The 24,422-nt window shown below is 48.2% G+C and overlaps 1 protein-coding gene across 1 annotated transcript in view; it reads right to left on the bottom strand.

Moving 5' to 3' along the window:
* Positions 1–14,375, bottom strand: part of DTX4 (deltex E3 ubiquitin ligase 4) — a 30,025-nt gene extending 15,650 nt beyond the window's left edge. Inside the window, exons 1-2 of the mRNA XM_068555517.1 lie at positions 14,165–14,375; positions 4,938–5,661 (exon numbers count right to left, since the gene is read on the bottom strand). Coding sequence (XP_068411618.1) covers positions 4,938–5,661; positions 14,165–14,375 — 935 coding nt within the window. The remainder of the gene's footprint in view (positions 1–4,937; positions 5,662–14,164) is intronic.
* Positions 14,376–24,422: the final 10,047 nt, after the last annotated feature.

Genomic DNA, 24,422 nt, shown 5'->3' with positions numbered 1-24,422 from the left:
TGTTTATTAATTTATTTGTCCATTCATACTGAGCCCACTTTGTGCTGGATACTCTGCTGGATGCCAGGGACACAGCAGTGAACAAGACAGCCCACAGCCCTTCATCCATGTGTTAAAATCGCTAACAGGAGTAGAGTCAGGCACTTAATCCCAGGCACCATTCTACCTGCTCACCATATATACATCCATCTAACCCTTCCAACAACCTATGCAAGAGGTGTTATTATTATTAACTCCGTTTTAATAGGCAGGGAAGGTGAGACACAGAGAGGTTCAGCAAACTTGACGAAGGTCACACAGCGAAGGATTTGAACCCAGGAAATCTGTCTCCGGAGCCCATTGTTTTAGCCACTCACTAGGCTGTGCTCTTGTGTCTGTGTTATCCTCCTAACACCCCCATGCTGCAGACAGAAAACACGAAGCTTCAGGTTTAAGGAATAAACCCACAACTCAGAGGGGAGGTTGGAATGTCACCTCAAGGCTGAGCCCTGGGTCTGTCTGTCCCCCACGTGCCCAGAAGGATGGGTGCTTGCCTGGCCATGCTGAGTCTTCTGGGGCCTCTGTCCCTTCCCAGGGATGATGACGTGTGCACCGGGGTTGTGAGAAGGATGTGGAAATAACAAATGTGGGTGTGTTTGTGTCTCAGCAGGCCACCAAAGGCTACTTGTCCTCAGAAACTGTCCCCAGGATAAATCAAATCCCGATGGGAGGAGGGGAAAGCTGAATTCAACACAGAAGAAAGACACCAAGAAAGAGAGGCACAGACTTGATTCCGGACTCTGTAACCTGCCCCACAGGGCCAGGCATGGTATTGTGGATGGGGGGCGGCGGTCAGAGAAATCAGGTTAAAGACCCCGTCCTGCCAGTAACAACGTCCATCAACTTTTCTGAGCCTCAATTTCCTTATCTGTAAAACTGTGAAAGTCTTGGGTTAGAAGCTGCCAAGGAGACTTCCTGATGATTTCCCACCCCACTACCTGGGGACCCAAGGTGCCGTCTCTGCCCTGGGTCCCCCACCTGGAGCTGATTCTCCTCCCGCCTCTCTCTGGGGAGGATGGGGTGGGCAGGGTCCCGCCTCTGCGCCTGTTCTCTGGATCCACACCAGGGGGCAGTGGGCAGTGGGCGCCACCCAGCCCAGCACCTGCCTTCCCCCCTCACCATCTCCAAGGCCCCCACTTCAGCTGATAAGTAGCTGTGATCTGGGTGACAAAAGCCACCTTTGTTGCCACAAACTGGACTGGCAGGTTTCCACACCCAACCTGGTTAACCAGGAAACAGTCCGTCCCCAGTGCGCACGTCCCCAGCGCGCACGTCCCGGGCAGCCCGAGAACTCAGGGTCGGGGGCGAGGTCTGGGGAGAGGGAGGGTCTGCTGGTGAATACTGCAGAACAGGTGGGTGTCCCTGCCAGGCCAGGAAAGCGACAACATGGTGGAAGGGCTTGTCAGGAGGCTATGGAGGCTTCCCCAGCAGGGCATGGGGAAGAGGGGATATTTGCTTATGAAATACAGAAGGGTCCAGAGGAAGGGGCCCAGCAAGGGGGTCAGGATATCTGCTTCTAGCCCAGCTCTGCACTGACTTTGTGCCTTTGGGAGAACCGTGCAGCCTCTCTGCCATTCATGACCGCATCTGAGTTACCACGCAGTAAACAGGGCACCCTAAATCTCTGTCCCATGGGTTCCCAGGGAGGATTTAGGATCTAGGTCGAACACTTTGTAAATAGCCAAGCCCTATGCAAATTTGGGTGATTGTTTACATTTTTTGGTTCCCAAAGGTGAGAGGAAGTTGGGCTTGATATAAAGCCTTTTCCTGCTTAATATTCCAATTTTCTCAGATTCTTGAGGATGTCAGGTGTAAAGTATTAATACAAAGTTGAGAGCTGGGCAGATTGTTGAGCTGGCAACACTTGATCACCCTTCCCCCACCGTTATTCGTTAAAATGAAAACCAAGAACAGCCTGTATGGTCCACACCGGTCACAGCCTGTTGGGGCCCCCAGGGTTACAGGTGCCTGACTCCTTTTCCTGGAAATCAGCAACCCAAAGGCAGGTGAGCGTTCACGTCCTCCAGGCAACTCAAGTCAGCAAAAGCTGCCTGACCCAACTACTTGTTGGCCAATCAGCAGACACTCCCCTGCCCCCATGCTGTGGGGAAGTTCCCAGTTATGGAGGGTGCACGTTTTAATTTCTGTCTCTAAAATACAAAACTAAGAAAAGAGAAGAGCTGGCAAGGTGGCAGGGGAAGGGGGGTTGATGAGGGGAGAATAGCTCTGCAGATACCATGGTGAGAAGTGTTTTTCTGGGAGTTATGAGCCAACCCAGGAATCCTCGGCAGAACAATGGTCTTGTCTCTCCAGCAACCGAGGTCTCGCTGGAGATAGAGAAGCTTCCATTCTGGAAAAGAGGGCCAGAGGGGCGACTCCCGCCCTCCTCAGCACAGCCCTCCTCTCTCCTCTTTAGAAACCCCCTGCTTGTGTCTCTGAATAATTCACAGGATCTTTTGTTCCCCCCAAACCCTTCCCTCCATCCCACCTCTCCCGCCCTCCCTGGTCTTCCTTTTTTCCGTGGGAAAGTTACTGGAAGAAGTCATGGGCAGAGAGGGGAGGGGGAAGGGGCCGTTGGACGACAGAAGGTCGATGGCAATGGCAGACAAAGGGAATAAACACGCTAATTAAATGGCCAAGAAAGGCTGGAGGAGAAGATGGTAGTGGGGGTGAGGGAGGTGGTAAGAGGTGAAAAGGAGAGGGCTGGAAGACAGAGAGGGTAGGGAGGGGCCTCCCTTGTCAGGAAAACAGAGCAGAGAAAAAAACAACTTGTTTCTATAGCCCTTTTGAAATTGCACTGCCCAGACCTCCGCCCTACTCTGCTGCTCGGATTCTATTGGCAGGCAGATACTCAAGCAGAGAGATAAAGAGCTGCCGACTCCTTCATTGACATTTAAAGCAATCTGGGGTTCCTTTCCCTCAAGTATGGCATGGGGTCACTTGGCTTTTGTCTAGGGCGCCAGAAATGAAGTAGGGTGTTAGATTCTGCTCAGCTTGGACTTCAGTAACTACAGAGCGCGTAGATACTGTTCGTAATAATAATAGCAGCTAATACTGAAAAGACTCTTAATATGTGCCAAGCACTGTAGTAAATCCACACTGAATATTTCATTTAGTCCTCATGACAAACCCTATAAGCAAGGTACTATTCCTATCCCCATTTTACAGATGAGTAAACTGAAGATAGAGGATGCAAAACTTGCCCCAAGTTACGCAGCCAGAAACTTGGGTTCCAGCCCAGCCAGTCAGATTCTAAAGACTGAGTTCTTACCCACTATAGGAGCCTCCCTCTGCCATGCCAGCAGTCGCCCTGGAACTCCGTTAGAGGCCCCGGGATGCTTCTGTACGCCAGTGTGGAGAAACTGAGCAGTGGCATTGTGCGGGTACCCCTTCCCCTCTGCCAAATACTTCTGCAGGCTCAGAGGAAGTCATGAATATCCCAGGCATCTGACTAGCATCTGACCATTTATAAATTGCCTTTGAATACAACGAGGAGCTGGGCTTTGGCCAAAAGAGCAGAAGACTAAGAGACGAAAATCTAGGTTCCAGTTCCCACTCAGTAACACATGGGCTGTGCATCTCTCCTTGGGGAGTTAATTCCTAGCTGAGTGCCCATGCCTGACACTTGCATCACAGTGTAAGGTAATGAGTTAATGCCGGCGAGTGCATCGGGTCAGCTGTTAAGGGGTGACTTCTCTTAGCTGAGGTTTTTACACTGACTCCGTGGGGTAGGCAAGGCAAGCATGATGATCCCCATTCCACACAGGGGGAACATGGACCTTGCAAAGATTCGATGCCTCACCCAGTGGCAGAGGCAGGAGTAAAGGCCCGGCCTCACAGTCTGCAATCTACCCTCCTTCCTGTCTCCTCCCAGCGCCGAGCCTCTATGTGCAGAGATCTTCCTCTGGGCAGCCTGACCTTCACACTCTTGTGTCCAACCTCCCTCTGAACCATCCCGAATGTCTGGGGCTTGGGTGGCAGGCAGGGCCAGGCTCCTCCAGAGAAAGGGAAGATTGGACAGATATAAGAGGCCAATCTCACAAGAAATCAGCGGCTGGCAGGCAAAGGCTACGGGTACCACATGGACCTGCGTCTCTCCCATTTTAGGATCAGGAAGGCCAAGAGGATGATAAAAAGTAGTTACAACAGAATCTACAACGTCCCCAAGTTGTCACAGGAATGACTGAGACAGTGCATGGAGGTAGTAAGCACTCGTTAAACATGGGCTGTTATTCCAATCTGGAGGCACCAGAGGAAAGGGACTAACCCTCACTTGGCACCTACTGTATGCTGGACACCGTGGTATGTGATTGACAGGGAAGCAGCATGGCTGAGTGGGGAAGAGTCTGGGCTCAGACTTCCTAAAGTCTGAATCCCGTTCTCCGCTGATGATTAGGTATGTGCCCTGGAGCAAGTGAAACTCTCATGTCTTCAAGGGCAAAATGGGATCAAAAAATGCCTACTCCATAGACTTGTTGTAAGGATTAAGTAAAGCGATAAAGCCCCCAAACTAGAACACGGTGGGAGCCCATGAATGTTGCCTGCTATTTCTTGGTAGGCATCACCTGCTTTAATCCTCACTGCAACCCTAACATGAATATTATGGCCAGCATTTACAGATGAGGAAGTTGGGGCTCTATGATGTTAGGGATCCGCCCCTATCACAGGGCTAGGAAGAGGCAAAGTCTCCACTAGAATCCAGATCTGCTGGACCCCAAAGGCCACATCCTTGCTAACCCACCACACCGTGCTGCCTTCCACCTGCAGCCAGGGGGTCAGGCGAAGACGAGGAGGAGCTTTAGCCTTGGCAGCCCTTCCTTCATCTCTGACCCGGATGATCAGTGACGTCTGACGCCCCTGGTCAGTCGATGCCCAGAGGCAGCCATGGAAGCACCTACCCGGAGGCGATGAGTACCCGGGACTGGGCGATGGCCAGTCGCTGCAGGTTGGTCCGATTCAAGGTCGCCAGGGCCACCCTTCCGGTCTTGCCATTGGCTCCCGGGGCGCTAGCAGGGGAGCCCGCATTCGCCCCTGCCGGCGTGCTGGAGGCTTGTCGCCGGATCGCCTGCGATGGGACCGTCTTCACCGGGCCTCGCATGGTGCCCGTGCTGTCCAGTGGCTTGGCCCCAGGGCCTGGTGGGGGAGGCACCTTGACCGCTCCAGACTCGGGCATGTTCTTGCGGGCAGCCGGGGGCTGCAGGGGTCCAGCGCTCCCGTTGGCCACCGCGGCCTTGACGCTCATCACCAGGACGCACTGTGGGCAGGAGCAGGGCGGGGCGGGGGGCGCGGCGGCAGGCCCGGGGCTGGCTGGCCAGGACTGGGCCTTGGGCAAGGTGCCAGTGACCATGGGGTAGATAAGATCTAGCCGCTGGCGGACGCGGCGCTGGCGCTGGGTCTGCCGGTTGATCTGGCCCATGGTGCTGAAGTCAATGACGTAGCTGAAGCCGATGGAAGTGAGGTCGATCCAGGGGTGCTGCTTCTCGTAGGCGTGTTGGATGGTGATGCCCACTTCCATGTCGTAGGGCGTCCAAGAACCATTGTCGTTCTCCCACTCCCACACCACGCCCTTCCCGGGGGCCGAGGTCGGGTCGTAGTAGTTGCGGCGAACTGGGCGGAGGGTCCCTGCCAGAGTGGGACAGAGGAGAGGATCAGGGTCACCAAGGGATGAAACTGAATTGTGTTACATTAATAGGCAGACATTAAACGAGTCCTACAGTGTGCCGGCACTGGGCTGCCGGTTGAGATATCAGCTTTAAATGAGGCTCATTCCTGCCATGTTGAAGTCCAGCAGTCACAGGGGGGTGAAAGCAGATGAGTTACAAGGGGAAGGATGTGGGAGACAGTACAGGGTACCAGAAAGAGCACTTCCTGGTTTGGAGTCGGGAGACCTTAGTTTGCAGCCAAATTTGATCACTTAATATAATACCCCACAACCTTCTTTTCTCCCCCCAAGAAACAAGATGATAACTCCTTTGCCGAGTTTTTGTGAAATTAAATGTGGCTCACTCACTCAACGAATATGTATTTGTCTGTGGCAGGACCTGGATTTCTCATGCGCCCTGTACTTTGCAATAAGATATATAAAGCCCTTGACACGTGCTAGGTGCTGAGAAATATCATTTCCCTTCTTCCTTGATTCTCCAAATGCCTCAGCCCCGAAGGCTACAGAGGAAAAGAACACAGGGTCGTGGGACTCTAGAGGATAGAGGAAGACTCTGCCCCCACCCAGGAAGGCTGCCCAGGGCTGGGGGCGACGGAGCTGGCTCTCTGGACTTCTTTGGGTGTGGTAAAAAAGGAAAAAAAAAAAAAAAGATCAGGTTGAAAGAACTCTCTCATATTTCCCAGCATTAAATCTTATAGCAACAACTGTGATAGTGATCATAAGAATAACTTTCTATTTATCTAACGTCTTTTTTTCCGAGAAGCTCAACCCTCCTAAAGATAGGACAGTCTCAATTTTGATAGTCTCACAGTGGGTGGGGCGGGGGGTGGTGAGGGCAGGGAGGAGATTAGGGTTTATTGCAGGGGAATAGGACAGCAGAAATGAACCCGCAGGACTGGCAGGGAAAACTAAGCCTGTAACTGTTGCCTCTTTCTCCTCTATCTACCGGAACCTTGAATTCAGATCCATGCCCCACCAGGGCTCACTTCATGGATATTAACATCAAGGCTGAAGATGCCTGGTTCAAGGCCGGGTAGGGAGACTGGGGAGAGCTCCGAGGATGCTGGAATCTCTGCATCCGTCAGCTTAAGCTCTATCCATCAAAGTGGTGGGAAAAGGCTCCCCTTCCCTGGCCTCTGACCCACCCCCTCCTCCAACCCAGAGGGAGACACCAAGACTGGGGACAGAATCTCATTCAAGGGGGGAAGAAAAGGAACAATGACTATTCAGGCCTTTGCCAGGTCATAACCACCCCCCCCCACCCCATCTCCAAGCCCCTTAATGACCCAAAACATCAACATTCAGAGGCAGGAGGGAGAAGCAGAACAATCCCCTATTCAGCGCGAGGAGGTGTGCTGTATGTGGGGGGGAGCAGGAGAGGAGGAGGAAGAACGGGGTGGCCAGTAGGCCCCTGGTTTGCCGCCATTTCCTTCCTAAGGCGCCAGCTTGCTGGGGGACAAAGAGCACAGCCTTTGGATCCAACAGCAGAGCTTCCGTCCCTTCCAGCTGTGTGATTAAGCCTTAGTTTCCTCATCTGTTTGGGTCCTGGGTAGCTTCTTCAAAGGGTGGATTTGAGGATTAAATGCAGCAATGAATATAAATGCTAAGATAATACCTGTCGCATGGCAAGGGCTCAATAAAAGTTGGTGATTATTATTGTAATTTATCTTCTATTTTATGTCTTAGCAGGATGGAGAAGTCACGGGGAAAGGTTAGTCCAGGGGATGTGAAGTGTGTGTGTATGTGTGTGTGTGTGAGAGTGAGAGAGACAGAGACAGAGACAGAGACAGAGAGAGAAGAGGAGGACGAGAGAGAGAGTTTAAACTCCCTCTTTGCACAATCTTTGTTACTTAGAAAGCACCTTCAGCTATCCTAACTCATTTGATCTTCCTGGCAATCCTATGAAACAACGTTTAAAGGTGAGGACATTAAGTTTAGAGAGCTTAAATGACACTATTTTATTCTCTCTCCAGGGTAGCAGGGACAAACAATGCACTTGACCAATTCTCATAAATGTGCTTAAAAGGCATTTTTCACAATGGTGGTATCAGTCCCAGCTATGCCTGGGAGTTGCCCCAGAACTTCTGGGAACTCTGCCCTGCCTCTTTCCAGGTTTATCCTCCTCTCTGCCCTGGACAGATGCCCCCTTTTCCTCCTGCATTCCCTCAGTGTTCCCTGACTCCCCACTGCCCCTACTATTCACCAGGTCCCGTCTATCAAAACGCCCTCCTTTGCTGTTTTGATCTACTGAAATTTTCCTTATCATTCAGGTCCTATGCCATTTGCCATCCATTTCTTGAAATGCTCTCCTAGTCCGGGCTCCATCTTCAAGGAGTCTGGGGTGCACAGCTGCTTATGTCTGATGGGTACAAGCATCTCGGCACTTTTCATATCAGTGCCTAACGCAGAGTCGGCAGTAACGAGGGCTCCATAGACGTGCTGTGATGGGGTGAGGACTTCTGGCTACGTTGGCGTTTGATCATTTATCCCATATTGCTGAGTATGCATTAGCTGCTGTGAGGAATGCAGATTCAGGCACTCCCGAAGCACCTCCCAGTCTAAAACAAGGCAACTGCCTAGTTATGAGGCAGAATATGCCACCAAAAAGGGTGTCAACAAATGCGGTGTTAGCAGAAAATGTAACCACAACCCCGCCGTGCTTCAATCTCTTCCATGACTTCCTTGTAGGTCAAGACCAAGATGCTCTCCACCCACAACCTCTGTGGTCTCCTCAAATCCTAATACACTCTGCCCACATTTCTGCCCCACTTGCCTCCTGCAGACTCTCGCCACTGCCTCTTCTCCTCTCTGGGTTGCTTCACAATCTTGGTCCCTCCCCACCCACACTCTGGCATCCTCTTGGTTACCCATCCTTCAGATTTCAGTTCATTTCCTCGAGGAAACCTCTCTGGGTTGTCCGACCAGGTAAAATTCCTGCTCCTATTTTTTACACCGTCTTGAGGTTCAGTTACACATTTATTTGTGTGATTCATTGGATGAATGTCCACCTACCTCATGGGACTCCCAGTCTCATGAGGGTGGGCATCCAGGAGTTTGCTTAAGGCTGTAGCCCCCATGCCTAGCATGTCCTGAGGGCTCAATAAATATCCACTGAAGAAAGGAAGTAATAATAATTTGGAGACCATTTCAAGAAATGGAGACCATAACAAAGAGCATAGGGCCTGAATGATAAGGAGAACTTCAACAGGTAAAAGTGATGAAGAAGGGCATCTCAGGAGCAGGGACCTTGTGAATAGTTGGGGGGAGGGTGTCTAAGGGAATGCCTGAGAATAAAAGGCACATCTGTTTGGCAGGAGTAGAGGAAAATATGGGCATACAGGAAGATAAACTTGGAAAGGTGTGTGAGAGCCAGGGCATAGATGGTCTGGACTGCCAGGCTGTGAGGGCTTTTATTTACAGGCCATGAGGAACCACAAACCAGGTTTGTGACACAGAGAAGTGGTGACACCAGAGCTGTTCCATTTATTAGTTCCAAATGAGAAGTAATGGGGGGGGGGAGAAGGGGGAGGGTGCTGGCAGCAAAAATGAAAAGCAGGTGATAGACCAGAGGGACCCTACAGAGAGGTAATGGGTAGGACCTGACCACAAGTAGCTGAATGCATTCCAAGTGATCCAGGATCACGTGCTTTCGAATCTCCTGGGGAACAGATCGGCAACACCCTCCAGAACTGAGGGTCGGCAGGCATCCCTGGGAGCTGGGCCCGGGAATCTGCACGTGAACAGCTGCAGAGTATTCATTCATCACGTATGCTCAAGTTTCAGCTTCTACATGCCCGTATATATGGGGCATTCAAAAAGAAGGACGAGACGAGTCAAAGACCCCTGAGGCTTTGACCACGGGCGAGTGGTAAGGTAGTGACGCCATTTAACAAGAAGAGGGGTGTCACAAGGAAGAGCTGATTTTTGGAAGGAAAGATGCTGCGTTCAGTTCAGCCCTAGAGGGTTAGTTAAAAACAGAAGGCAGACCTCAGCGCGAAAGTTGTGGGACAAGAGAGGTGGTGGGATTACATTCTCTGATCCTTTTGAGATCACTCCATCTGACGTGGGCGAGTCCTGGACCTTTCTATTATCAGGACCCTGAATTAGATGATCTGAGGAAATCCACTGGGTCCTAAGGTGCAGTGTGACCCAAGGACAAGGCTTCTAATGGGACAGGGATAAAGGATTTCACAGACGAAGGAGGAAGAAAGAGGAAAAAAGTTTTTTCCAGCAACTCAGACACGTACATCCCAAAGCACCCAAGTTGTCCTGGCTCCTGGGAAATGAGAGACAACACCTTTCAGGCATGACCCTAGGACTCCAGGGCATTTCACCCACGTCCACACAACACGATGCTCCTGTACCCAGGAAATCCCAGGCCTCTCTTACCAGCACCCCTCACCCCCACTAGAATGTTCCATGAGGGCAAAGACTTGGATGGTTCGCTATCGCTATATCCCACAAGCCTGGAACAGTGCCTGCACGAAGTAGGACATGGGCACTTGATTCAGAATCTCAGCTCTGCCGTGGACTAGCTGTACAACTTTGAGCAACTTCATCTTTTTCAACTTGTTTCCTTTCCTATGAAATGAGAACAATGGGTCCTTCATAAGATGGCCGAGGATGAAACCAGATAATGTGTGCAATGTGCTTGGCGCCTCCCTCGTACCGTAGCTATCATGTGGTCATGACATTTGCTCCCACCACTCTTGTGCTCACACAGGGTGGGGAGTATAGTGGGAGGGGGGGACTAAAAATCAGCTTCTATCAAACCCTTTAATCACTCTCCATCTGACTCTTGTCACTGCGTTAAAGACATGAAAGAGGCAAAAGTTGCACAGAAAACTGAGCTGGAGGGGCTTCCCTGGTGGTGCAGTGGTTGAGAATCTGCCTGCCAATGCAGGGGACACGGGTTCGAGCCCTGGTCTGGGAAGATGCCACAAGCCGCGGAGCAAGTAGGCCCGTGAGCCACAGCTACTGAGCCTGCGCGTCTGGAGCCTGTGCTCCGCAACAAGAGAGGCCGCGATCGTGAGAGGCCCGTGCACCGCGATGAAGGGTGGCCCCCGCTTGCCACGACTAGAGAAAGCCCTCGCACAGAAACGAAGACCCAACACAGCCAAAAATAAATAAATAAATAATTAAAAAATAAAGGAATTCCAAAAAAAAAAAAGAAAACTGAGCTGGAAAGAACCCTCCCTCATACCATGTTACTTCTAATTAGCGTCATCACTGGTGCAGAGTCCAAACCCATTCACCTGCCGATCTGCATGATGAGAGGAAAGGAGCCAGAAGGAACCTTAAGGCTGCTCTTCATTCTATGAAGGAGAATGAGGCCTGAGCAGTCAAGGGACTTGCTGAAGGTCATAGAGTAAGCCAGTGGGTCTGGAATGAGACCCTGAGTCACGTCTCCCACTGCCAGCCCGGGTCTTCCCCCATCCTGCTGCCAGGCCCTGAAAATGGCAGTGATCAGATATGTTGGAAGATACAGAGCACAGTGATGTTGGAAGTTATAGGGGACAGAGCTCCAGCCACTGCCCTACAACAGAAAAAGCTCAGCCCAGTCAAGGTGAATGATCGTGGGTGGAGCGGACCCGACGGAGGCTTTTGGAATCAGCCAAGACTCCTTCACCTCTATCTAGCCCTGTCTCTTCCCTTCTTCCCCATTCTCTACCCCAAAATGCCTAGAGGAGACCAGCATAGAATGCAAATAAGCTCAGACTCAGAGATGGTCTGGGGAAGGAGAAGGGCCCAGGACAAACAGAGGTGGGCAGAGGGAATCTGCAACCTCCCAGCCATCTCCCTGGAGACAGGCTGGATGAGGTTGGAACCCAGGGGAGTGGAGAGTCGGAGGACTTCCTTGGCAGCAGGGTAGGCAACTTCTGAAAAAACACAGCTCCCATGTCAGGAAATGTCCCCACATAGAGGAGGCAACAAAAAAAGAGAGGGGAATCGCCTCTGGGCAGGGGACTTCCAGCTCTCCTTTGTTTATGGGGATGTTTCTGGTTCCCAGCTTCAAACTGTGGCTTGGGGATGGTGGGTAATTTAATTAAACATTGCCAGGGCTTGGCCGAGGTTGCCTGGGAGCCGGTGGTTTACAGTTCCTACCCTGTCACGGCTTCATCAATGAGCTATATTGAGAGGAACTGTGTGTCTGTTGATGGAGAAGACAGCGGAGGGGGCTGTGAGCCCAGAAACCCAGAGATTCTATTCTGCTTTGACAAGCTCCCTGACAGACCCAGCAATCCTGGGAATTCAGCCCAGTGCCTTATGCACCCAGCGCACCCAGCGCGGGGCCTGGCGCTGAGGATGGAGGCTCTCGGTCCACGGTGGCCGAACAACCATTAGAATGAGTGGATGATACCAAAGCAGTCTGAATCCCTCAAAGACAGGCAAAAAATGTAAAACACACCCTGAGGCAGTTTGAAAAATGATCCAGGGCCAGGTCGGGTCTAAAATCTGAGGAGCTCCAGCCTCTGACTTAACTGTGGACCACCAGGCAGTGGGCAGCCTGTCCTCAGGGAAGGGTGGTCAGACCCGGGGGAAGTAGCAACTGTCCTTCAACCCAGTTTTCTCCAGAACTTCATTTCTGTAGTAAGGGCCCTTCAGGCCATGACCCTTCCTAGGAACCATGCCCATCTCAGACATCCCTAAACACTGGTTAAACTTTCCCCCTTCTCAAACGTGGGACAAGGCCTGGGACCTTTATGTCACCAAGGTGTCTCTCCATCTGCTGCTGAGATTTAGTCTGAAATAGAAAAGCTAACATCTGCCCATTTATTCTGAGCAGGACTGCAGTCCCCTGTCAGGTAGGTGTCTTGACTGTCAGACTCTCTGGGTCTGTAGGCCCCACCTACAGGGCTAGTTTCCCCCTCCCCCCCAGTCTGATGCCTCCACCCTCACCTCTCTGACTTCTATCCAAAGTACACAGTTACCTTCTCTCCCTTCCCCCTTGGCCACACTTAATCCTCTTTCTCAATCTCCCCACATTCCTCCTTATTCCCTCCTCCTCCCAGTCTCTCTCAGCTCCACCCCCCTCCCTTTCCCACCAAGGTTTAAGCCCCTCCAGATGCTAACACTTCTGGAATCCTTTCCCCAGAAAGCTTCACTCAATCGGTCGGTGTCTACAAAGTCCTTGGCAAAGAGGTTATTAGGAGTTATGACTAAAGATGAGGACACGAGGGTGGAAAGATACCCCTTTCCCATGACAATCCTAATTAGCGCACAGGATGCGGGGGCTTTCCAAGGAGGCGGAGATGCCTTTGCTCACACAGCTGTTCTCTGACCCTCTGGGACTCTCCCAGTCCTCCTCTCCGGTCCCTCCCCTCCACACCTGTCTCTCCAGGCTCCTCGGTCACACTCTCGAGAAAGCCGAGCCAGAATCCCAAAAACAACTGCCCACTTCCGTGAAGAGGCTACTGGCGAGACAGACCTGTCCTAGGTAAATTAAGCCTGGGCACCATGCGTGGGCCACGCAAAGAGATGCAGCCCCCTCTGCCCCTCATGCCAAGGACCCGCCACCCTGACCTCCAGCCTGCAGGCTCTCTTCTTTGCTCTGACGGGGAAAGGCTGGCCAGCTGGGATGTGGGATTTGTGGTAGCCACAGTGGCAACTTGATTCTCACAAAAAGATAGGAGTTTAGTGTCCCCCATAGGGGACCTTTACGGGGCGAATCTTGGGGACAGTTTCTTTTTAGGAATCCTCCTCCTCCTCCTCCAAGGACAAAGCGATCAGCTTCCCAGCCAGGCATTCCGGAGCTGTGTCCCTCCCCCTCCTCTCTCCATCTGCTCTGGCCTGTTGCTTCAACACTTGGAGTGCCCAAGCAGAGGCACTCACCAATGCCACAGCAACCCGGGCGTTTCCTGCCCTGGAATCCCCCAAGTCCATCTCTGCTCCCAGAAAGGCCCCTCCCTTCCCATACTAGACTACAGTGAAAGCCTCCCGGGAATCCCTTCTTCCTCCGCCCCAGTTCCCACCCTCCAGGTTGCAGCTGTGGGAAGCCATCCCACCCCGAGGGGTAGAGGCAGCAAGGTGGTTGACCAGGGGAACGTGTGGCAGGCCCAAGGGTGCCTGAGGCACAGTAGGGTCAGTCAGCCAAGGTGATGTGTGAGGAATGAGAGCAGGAAGCCTTTCCTATCAGCTGGGATTGCTTGTGGACTGGTGAGCCCCTGAATTTCTACAAGAGCCACCAAGCGTTTAAAAGGGGCGCGTGAAAGGGGGTCTTTTAGGAGCTAGGTTGAAGCTCGGTTTGCATAACCAAACCACGGATACTATTTGCATGGACGTTTATTGCAGGGAGTATCTTAAGAGGATCGTGGGGCGTCAAGCGCCCCCTCCACAACCACCTCTCGGTGACACCAGTGTATGGAGATGCGGACAAAGGTGGGCCCCGGTGGGCTCGCGACGTGGGAGATCTCAGGGCAGGCAGGGGAGGAGGCGCGGGCGGGGCAGGGGCGGCCGGCTCACCGGTGTCCTGGCGAAACTGGTTCATGGACTGCAGGTCGATGATGTAGGGCGCGAGACGGCTGTCCACCTGGCCCAGCACCACGCTGCCCCCGGCGCGGGGCCCGGCGCGAACCACCGCCTCGATGTGGTGGCTCACGGCCGGGCTGTAGGGACGCCAGCGGCCGTGCTCGTTCAGCCATTCCCAGACCACCACGGCCGAGGCCAGGAGCATGGCGAGCCCGGGGCTGCGGCGGCGGCAGCGCTGCGATGCCTGCCTCCCGGGCCCGGCGCGCCCGCCCTCCTCCGCTTCCTCCTGCGCCGCCGCCTCCGGGCCTCGACCGCGCCCCCCGCCCCGCGCCCCGACACCCCGGGCAGCCTCAGCTCCGGCCCATGGGCCGCTCCCCAGCCGCGCATCCACCGGGGCCCGGAGACCAGGGCCGCCGGGCTCCGACCGCGCGCCGCCGCCGCCCGGGTGCGCCGCTGCTGCCGCTGCTCCGTGGGGTCGAGTCGCTTCATGCAAATGTCCGGCTCTCTGCAAACTGGCCCCCGCCTAGCAAAGCCACCCGGCGGGCGCGCGGCCGGAGCCCCGGCGGCCGCGAGCTGGCGCTGACGGCGAGGCGAGCATCGAGCCCTCGCACCAGTTGCGCCTCGGGCTCCGCAGACGCCGGGGTGGGATCTCGCCGCGCGATCGCGCTCGGACTGGCACGCCGAGTTCCCCACCCCTCCCTCCCCACCCTTTCACCGCAAGTTTCAGTTGTCGCCGCCTGGGAGAGAGCTCCCCCTCCCTGTGGCTCCGCTCAGCTGCTTCTAGAATGAATCGCCCCTCCCAAGCCCGGCGCTCGGGCAAACCCGCGCCTGCGGAGGGTTTCTCCGGTCCCTAGACGCGGAAAAGCGACCCCCCAGGACAAAGCCCCGGGACTGCAGCTGTTGCCGGCCGTAACTTTGCAGTCTCCCTCCCAGAAATGGAATTTTCTTTTTTCTTTTCTTTCTTTCTCTTTAATGCAGTGTGATCGGTGTCCGTACCGCGAGCTCCGAGACACTTAAGTGTCTTGCACACTCACGCTCGCACGCACACGCGCCCACATCCGCGCTCCGTCCTTGATGTGGTTGTATTACCTCATCTTCGTCCGCATCCTCAGCTGTCCGTCAAGGATGCAGAGCCACGCCCCCTGACGACTGGAGCAGGTGCCCTGGAGCTCAGGCGCTCCCTGCTGGCCTAAAGAGACGCGTGCCGGCCACTGGCCACACGCTAGTTAGCTCAACTAACTGGGCCTCTCTGCTTATGAGACCCAGTCCAAAGGGATGCAGCAATTTGAGAGGTGATGGATTAACACTGTCTATGTAGGGAGCAAATGTGGTTTTTCTGGCCTGCTTAGACGTTACTAGAATCAAGAAGACACGTGCTAAATTGATTTATTTTGCAGGATTTCTGTGACCGAAATAATGAGACACTAAGACAGACACAAGCTAGGCTTGGTTGTTTTGGTCATCAATAGTCAACGTGGAAAATAATCTAAAATGGGTGCGTTCTGACTAAAAAGGTAGATTGACATCGGGATTACATATTAATCTTGCCAGAAAACACAAACTTTGTTTTGCTAAAGTTGCAGCTACGTAAAACAATGAATTCATATGCTCAAGAGCCAGGTTAGGATATAGAAAAATGAAAGTAGACTATGTGTTAGGAACCGGGATTATGAAACTTTCTGAAATAATCGTTTTCTTCCATAACATATGATCTCTTTTGCTTTGGAAGATTTGCTTTCCCTCTCTGTTTCTTGCTCTCTCTTGAATTATACCCGTCCTTTCTCCCATCACTAGTACTTTCCAAATCTTTTTCACCCCTCTACCTTTATTTACCTCCCTCCTCACTGAGTTCTAAGTACAAAATAAAAGAAAAAATATCAACCATGCTCTTCTTCGGGCCTCCAAAACACCAGGCTTGAGGCTACCTCTGAGCTTTGTTCTTGCTGGTCCCCTTGCCCAGAAATCTCCCCAGGGTGACCTCCAGAATCTCCAGTAAACCTCTTCCCTAAGGCCAGTCTCCCAATCCAACTCAATCAACACCATTCATTAAAACATGGAATTTTAGGGTTTGAAGGACAAAAGGAAAAGGAGTTAAGGCTACCTCAGTTAATCTTAACAAGAGTCACTATTATTCCCATATTATAAATGACAAGGCTTAGGGAATTTGAGCAGTTCGCCCCAGTTACATGTTTAGCAGAGGGGAAACTGGTATCCAAAAATTAGTTGGGCAAAAAACCCAAACCAAACCAAACAAACAAGCAAACAAAAAACTCACCTTGTTCCATAATACAAGTTATATGATGAGGAGATGGTGCGATAAGAGGCAAGATATATGGCAATGTAAAAGTGCTTCAGTGTGAAAGAAAGGAAGGGAGAAAATGAGGATAGAGTGTCCTGAAAGGACACAAGTAGAATTGAAGAAAAGGTCATGTAAATTTGTATTGAGCTATTTTTATTTTCAATCATGAGACCAAGTGTATGAAGACCCTGGAAACTCTCTTGTGGTCTGTGAGGTACAGATCCAGAAACTATAAACTAACAGTAACAACTGAAGGGGAGGCTGGAAGTACCAGGGAGAAAACAGCATCTGACCAGCTAAAGCAGAAATTCCCAAGTAGAAAAAGCCTCAACCTGCTAAAAGGGGTATGTTCTATGTGTACTCAAAAGGTATGTGTATTCTGTTGTTGCGTGGAGTGGTCGATAAGTTTTCATGAAATGCTATTGGTTGATGACTTTGTTTCGTTCTTCTTTAGCCAGGCTGACTGTCTGTATAGTTGTTCTATAAATTATTGAAAGAGGTGTATTGAAGTCTCTAACTACAATTGTGGATATGTCTACCTCTCCTTTTAGTTCTATCAGGTTTTGCTTCACGTATTTTGCCACTTTGTTGTTTGTGCTTTGCACATTTTAGATTGCTACATTGTCTTGGTGGCTTGATCCTTTTATCATTATATAGTATCCTTCTCTGTGGTAATTTTCTTTGATCTGAAGTCAACTTTATCTAGTATTAAGATAGACACTTATGTTTTCCTTTTATCCATGTCTTCGTGATGTATATTTTTTCCATCCTTTCACCTTCAATCTGCCTATGATGTTCAATTTGAACTGAGTTTTTTTGTAGACAGTTTATAGCTGGGTCATGTTTTAATCTACTCTGCCAATCTCTGCCCTTTAATTGGTGTATTTAAACCATTTGCAATTAATGTAACTATTGATACGTTAGGGCTTAAGTCTGCCAGTTTATTTTTTGTCTTCTGCTTGCTCTGTCTGTTTTCTTTCTCCTGCAGGTTACTTGCACATTTTGAAGATTCCATTTTGACTTACGTATAGTGTTTTTCAATGTTTCTCTTTGAATAGCTTGTTTAGAGGTTGCTCTAGGCATTACACTATATATTTACAACATCACAATCTACTAATGTAGTCATTTTGGCAGTTCAAGTGAAGTACAGAAATCTTACTTCCCTTTAACTCTTTTTACCCTCCCCCATTTATAATTGCTCTATATACACTTAGGACCACATCAGTGGTACATTCTGTCGACTGATTATTTTTTCCCAGTTAGTTGGCTCTCTTCTTTTTACCTACAGTGTTATACAGTGCATCTTCACAGTGATGTGAATAATCCTCTGAAGTTAAGGCAAATCAGGTGGGAGAGTCCTGATTTGATTGCTGCTTCCAGATATGTAGTCAACTGAGTCACTGAGATGAGAAACAAATTTGGGTACTTTAACTGTAGTGCAGCTGTTCATCAGTTTCCCAAGGCAAAGAGCATGGTAGATTATATTTTCCAGAAATGGTCTCAACAATATTTCTGGTCCCATATGCTCTTCCAGAACATTGTCACTCCTTTATGAAGAGGTTCCATCTGTGGGATCCTTAGTTGCATTGTCTAATAGGGCACCACAATAGAAATGACATTATCTGACATTCATGGGTAGATTATAAAAGACAATAAAGTGTAAAAGCCAATGTGGGATTTCAACTTCTGGGAAGAAGAAGAAGCAGCAGACATACTTTTCCCTATGCCTCTAGCTAAGTACAACTAAAAACCCTGGCAAACCATGCGAAGACTCTGAAAGTTGGAGGAAAGACAGATCATTTAGGGACCTTGGGACCCAAGGAACAAAATGGTGGTGTTTCCCTAGTTTTCTTTCTGCCTCATATAACCAAGACTTGGATTGGAAGAAGCCAGCAACTTGGAAATGCCATGGGCATGGACCCAAAACAAAGCAAAACGAACAAACACAACATGAAAAGCCTACTCTCTCTAATCAAAAAAACAAAGAAAGGGGCAGCATAGCAAAGCTGAAAACTTTTAAATAGTAACCACTCTACTCTAGCCAAACAGCACAGAAAAACTGTGGTCCCATCCCCACCAGTGACCACAAAGGCTGAGTGGGGAAACTATGTCCTTGCCAGGCTGTCATGAGACACCCCAACGCCACCAGCTCCTTGCTGATTTTCTCCTTCTGTTTTGACAGCTGAGTGACACATACATGTTTTCACTTTCATCACTTTTAAGCTTGCCTTTACTTTTTCTGTGTTTCATGTAGTTTGGACCCAAAGCAGTGGTTAATTTCTCCTTTTAAGGAGTTGTCTGCCCTTTGGGATTTTCCTCAGATGAATATATTCCTTGAATGTGGATGCCAGTCATCTTTCTTGAACTTTTCCTGAAGCCTCTCTGACCAGAAAAAAAAAAAGATTTCTTTGAGAGTACCTGACTTACCTTAATTGTCTTTGGAGTCCTGAAAATAAAAACTTCACAGATCTAAATTCCTAAAGCAACTGAAAACTTTTGCTTCTTTTTTGGTACACGATGTACAGTTTTTTCTGTGGAAAGTTCAGAATACGTCTCAAAACCTGGTGAATAAAATCTGATCAGGGTTGGACGTGGGACCTAAACTACAGACTAAGTATCCCATCACAACCTCTGTTGCAGGTAGGGTTCTCTAGAAAGCCAACTCTGAGACAGAGCTTAGTGAGCAGAATATTTATAAAGGAGCATCCTTTGGCTTAACACCTGGGAAGGAAGGAAGGAAGGAAGGAAGGAAAAAAGGGAAAAGGGGGCAAGGATTGGGCAAAGGGAGCTGTGCTGGAATGCAGGTTCTGTGGGCAATAAAGGATTAATTGTGCCCAAAGAAAGATTTGGCCCTTTGCCCTTGGCTCCTGGGAGGTAACCTCTAAGCCTTTGGAATGTCCTGATTGATAAGAGTGTCTTTGTTTATCTGGCGGGCTTGGGCCATGACAGATTGTTTATACTAACACAACATGATATATGGTAGAGGACTTGGGGCACACAATATCAGCTTGACATTTGGAGGGGCTGGCGACTAAGGTCAGCCTCATGGGTGGTCAACTACGTCTACATGACAAGCCCCTAATAAAAACTCTGGACTCAAAAGTTTGGGGAGCTTCCCTGGTTAGCACTACTCATGCATATTGTCACAAGCCATTGCTGGAGAAATAAACACAAGCCACACAAATCCTCCGGGAAGGGACAGACAATGGATAGCTCCACACCTGTTCTCTCCCTATCGTCTCTCCCTTTGATGATTTTTTAAAATTAATGCACTTTATTTTGGGGGCAGTTTTAGGTTTATAAAAATGCTTAGTGGAAAATACATAGAATTCTCATGTATCCCATCAGTGCCCTACCGCTTCAGTTTCCCCTAATATTAATATCTTGGGTTAGTGTGGTACATTTGCTATAATTGCAGAGGGAATATTGATACATTATTATTAATTAAAGGCCACATTTTCCATTAGGGTTCACTCTTGGTGTTGTAAATTCTATGAGTTTTTATATAGAACCCATAGAACATAGGTAGTTGTAGCTCATTACTGTTTAAAAAAATTTTTTTTTTTTAAACTTTGGGTTTATTTATTTATTTATTTTTATGGCTGTGTTGGGTCTTCGTTTCTGTGCGAGGGCTTTCTCTAGTTGCGGCAAGTGGGGGCCATTCTTCATCGCGGTGCGCGGGCCTCTCACTATCGCGGCCTCTCTTGTTGCGGAGCACAGGCTCCAGACGCGCAGGCTCAGTAATTGTGGCTCACGGGCCCAGTTGCTCCGAGGCATGTGGGATCTTCCCAGACCAGGGCTCGAACCCGTATCCTCTGCCTTGGCAGGCAGATTCTCAACCACTGCGCCACCAGGGAAGCCCTCATTACTGTTTTAAGTTGCAGTTTTCTAATGACGTGTGACACTGAGCATCTTTTCACCTGCTTATTTGCCATCTGTCTTTGGTGAAATGTCTGTTAAGATCTTTGCCCATCTTTTTAATAGGGTTATTTGCTTTCTCGTTGTTGAGTTTTAAAAGTTTTTGTGTATTTTAGGTAACAGTCTTTTCTCAGATGTGTCTTTCACAAATATTTTATCTTAATCTGTGACTTGTCTATTCTTCCTCTTCCTCTCTGTCTCTCTTTCTCTCTTTAAAGTAACAGGAGCTTGCCCCAGCTGGCCTGCTGCAGGTGCCACAGGGCCCAAGAGTGACAGGAAGTACCTCGTGTCCCAGTGCTCAGGCGCACATGGACTTTCTCCAACCTTGCCAGCACTCACCTTTGCACTGCATAGTGGTGGGGGTGAGGTGTCTTTCACAGAGCAGAAGTTTTCAGTTTTAACCAAGTCCAGCATAACATTTTTTTCTTTCCTTGGTTATGCTTTCGTGCCAAAACCAAGTTCACCTAGATTTTCCTTTGTTATCTTCTAGGAATGTTATAGTTATGTGTTTTACATTTAGGTCTATGATTCATTTTGAGTCTACTTTTGTGAAAGGTGTATAGTATATATCTAGATTTTTTTTTTTTTTTTTTTGGATTTTTTGTCATGGAGATGTCTAGTTGTTCTAGCACCTTTCGTGGAACAAACCATTTTGCTCCATCATATTGCTTTTGTTCCTTCATGAAAGATCAGCTGATTATATTTTGGTGTGTCTATTTCTGGGCTATGTTCCACTGATTTTCTTCTTTATTCTTTGACCAACACAACCCTATCTTGATTAGTGTAGCTTTATAATAATAGGTAGTAAAGTCAAGTAGTCACAGTCTTCCAATTTTGTTCTTCTCCTTTAATATTGTGTTAGCTATTTGGGGTCTTTTGCCTCTCCTTATAAACTTTAGTATCAGGTTGTCAGTATTCACAAAATAACTTGCTGGGATGGTGATTGGGATTACATTGATGACAGATCAAGTGGGGAAGAACTGACGACGTGACAACACTGAGTCTTCTTATACATGTACATGGAATATATCTCCAGTTATTTAGATTTTCTTTGATTTCTTTCATCAGAGTTTTGTAATTTTCATCACACAGATCTTGTACATATTTTGTTAGATTTATGCCTGAATATTTCTCTTTGCGGGGAGTGGTAAAGTAAATGGTATTATGTTTTAAACTCCAAATTCCAATTCCTCACTGCTGGTTCATACAGAAGCAATTGATTTTTGTATATTAATCATGTAACATGCAACCTTGCTGTAACTGCTTATTAGTTCCAGGAGTTTTTTTGTTGATTCTTTGGGATTTTCTGCAAAGTACAGAGACAACTATATCATCTGTGATCAAAGATTAGTTTTATTTTTTCCATCCCAAATAGTGTACCTTTTACTTCCTTTTCTTGTGTTATTGCATTAGCTAGGACTTTCAGTATGATATTGAATAGGTGTGGTGAAAGCCAACATTCTTGCCTTGTTTCTGATCTTAGCAAGAAAGCATCTAGTTTCTCATCATGAAGTATGATATTGGCTGTAAGATTTTTGTAGGTGTTCTTTATCAACTTGAGAAAGTTTCCCTCTATTTCTAGTTTGTTGATAGTTTCTATAAATGGGTATTGGATTTTGTCAAAATATTTTTTATTGGAGTATAATTGCTTTACAATGCTGTGTTAGTTTCTGCTGTACAATGAAGCGAGTCAGCTATATGTGTACTTATCCCCTCCCTCTTGGACCTCCCTCGCCCCCCACCATCCCACCCATCTAGGTAGTCACAGGGCACAGAGCTGAGCTCCCTGTGCTATACAGCAGGTTCCCACTAGCCATCTATTTTACACATGCGGTGTATTTATGTCAAACCTAATCTCCCATTTCGTCCCACCCTTCCCTTCCCCTCACCATGTCCACATGTCCATTCTCTACCTCTACGTCTCTATTCCTGCCCTGTAAATAGGTTCATCTGTACCATTTTTCTAGATTCCACATATATGCGTTAATATACGATATTTGTTTTTCTCTTTCTGACTTACTGCACTCTTATGACAGTCTCTAGGTCCAACTATGTCTCCACAAGTGACCCAATTTCATTCCTTTTTATGGCTGAGTAATATCCCATTGTATTTATATACCACATCTTCTTTATCCATTCATCTGTTGTTGGACACTTAGGTTGTTTCCATGTCCTGGTTATTGTAAATAGTGCTGCAATGAACATTGGGTACATGTGTCCTTTTGAATTATGGTTTTCTCAGGGTGTATGCCCAGTAGTGGGATTTTTGGGTCATATGGTAGTTCTATTTTTAGTTTTTTAAGGAACCTCCATACTGTTCTCCATCATGGCAGTATCAATTTACATTCCCACCAACAGTGCAAAAGGGTTCCCTTTTCTCCACACCCTCTCTAGCATTTACTGTTTGTAGATTTTTTGATGATGGCCATTCTGACCGCTGTGAGGTGATACCTCATTGTAGTTTTGATTTGCATTTCTCTAATGATTAGTGATGTCGAGCATCCTCTCATGTGTTCGTTGGCAATCTGTATATCTTCTTTGGAGAAATGTCTATTTAGGTCTTCTGCCCATTTTTGGATTGGGTTGTTTGTTTTTTTGATATTGAGCTGCATGAGCTTCTTGTATATTTTGGAGATTAATCCTTTGTCAGTTGCTTCATTTGCAAATATTTTCTCCCATTCTGAGGGTTGTCTTTTCGTCTTGTTTATGGTTTCCTTTGCTGTGCAAAAGCTTTGAAGTTTCATTAGGTCCCATTTGTTTATTTTTGTTTTTATTTTCATTATTCTAGGTGGTGGGTCAAAAAGATCTTGCTTTGGTTTATGTCAAAGAGTGTTTTTCCTATGTTTTGCTCTAAGAGTTTTATAGTGTCCAGTCTTACATTTAGGTCTTTAATCCATTTTGACTTTATTTTTGTGTATGGCATTAAGGACTGTTCTAATTTCATTCTTTTACATGTAGCTGTCCAGTTTTCTCAGCACCACTTAGTGAAGAGGCTGTCTTTTCTCCATTGTATGTTCTTGCCTCCTTTGTTGTAAATTAGGTGACCACATGTGCATGGGTTTACCTCTTGACTTTCTGTCCTGTTCCATTGATCTATATTTCTGTTTTTGTGCCAGTACCAAACTGTCTTGATTACTGTAGCTTTGTAGTATAGTCTGAAGTCTGAGAGCCTGATTCCTCCAACTCTATTTTTCTTTCTCAAGATTGCTTTGGCTATTCGGGGTCTTCTGTGTTTCCATACAAACTGTGAAATATTTTTTTCTATTTCTGTGAAGAATGCCATTGCTAGTTTGATAGGGATTGCATTGAATCTGTATATTGCTTTGGGTAGTATAGTCATTTTCACAATATTGATTCTTCCAATCCAAGAACATGGTATATTTCTCTATCTGTTTATGTCATCTTTGTTTTTTGTTTGTTTGTTTATGTCATCTTTGATTTATTTCATCAGTGTTTTATAGTTTTCTGAGTACAAGTCTTTTGCCTCCTTAGGTAGGTTTATTCCTAGGTATTTTATTCTTTTTCTTACGATGGTAAATGGAATTGTTTCCTTAATTTCTCTTTCTGATTTTTTGTTGTTAGTATATAGGAATGCCAGAGATTTCTGTGCACTAATTGTGTATTCTGCAAACCTACCAAATTCATTGATTAGTTCTAGTAGATTTTTGGTGACATCTTTAGGTTTCTCTGTGTATAGTATCATGTCTTGTTGAATGTTTTAATGTATCTACTGATATGATCATATGGCTTTTCTTCTTTAGCCAGTTCATGTGAAGAATCACATCAATAAGTTTTTGAATGTTGACTCAGCCTTGTATGCCTAGAATAAATCTAACTCCTTTGCTGATTTTTATCTGTATCCTTTCACTGTAATAAGCCATACCATGGGGGCTTCCCTGGTGGTGCAGTGGTTGAGAATCCACCTGTTAATGCAGGGGACATGGGTTCGAGCCCTGGTCTGGGAAGATCCCACATGCCTCGGAGCAACTGGGCCCGTGAGCCACAATTACTGAGCCTGCGCGTCTGGAGCCTGTG

This window comes from Eschrichtius robustus, chromosome 11 (genome assembly GCF_028021215.1).
Source record: "Eschrichtius robustus isolate mEscRob2 chromosome 11, mEscRob2.pri, whole genome shotgun sequence".
Taxonomy (NCBI): Eukaryota; Metazoa; Chordata; class Mammalia; order Artiodactyla; family Eschrichtiidae; genus Eschrichtius; species Eschrichtius robustus.
This window is presented reverse-complemented; position numbering and strand designations above follow the sequence as displayed.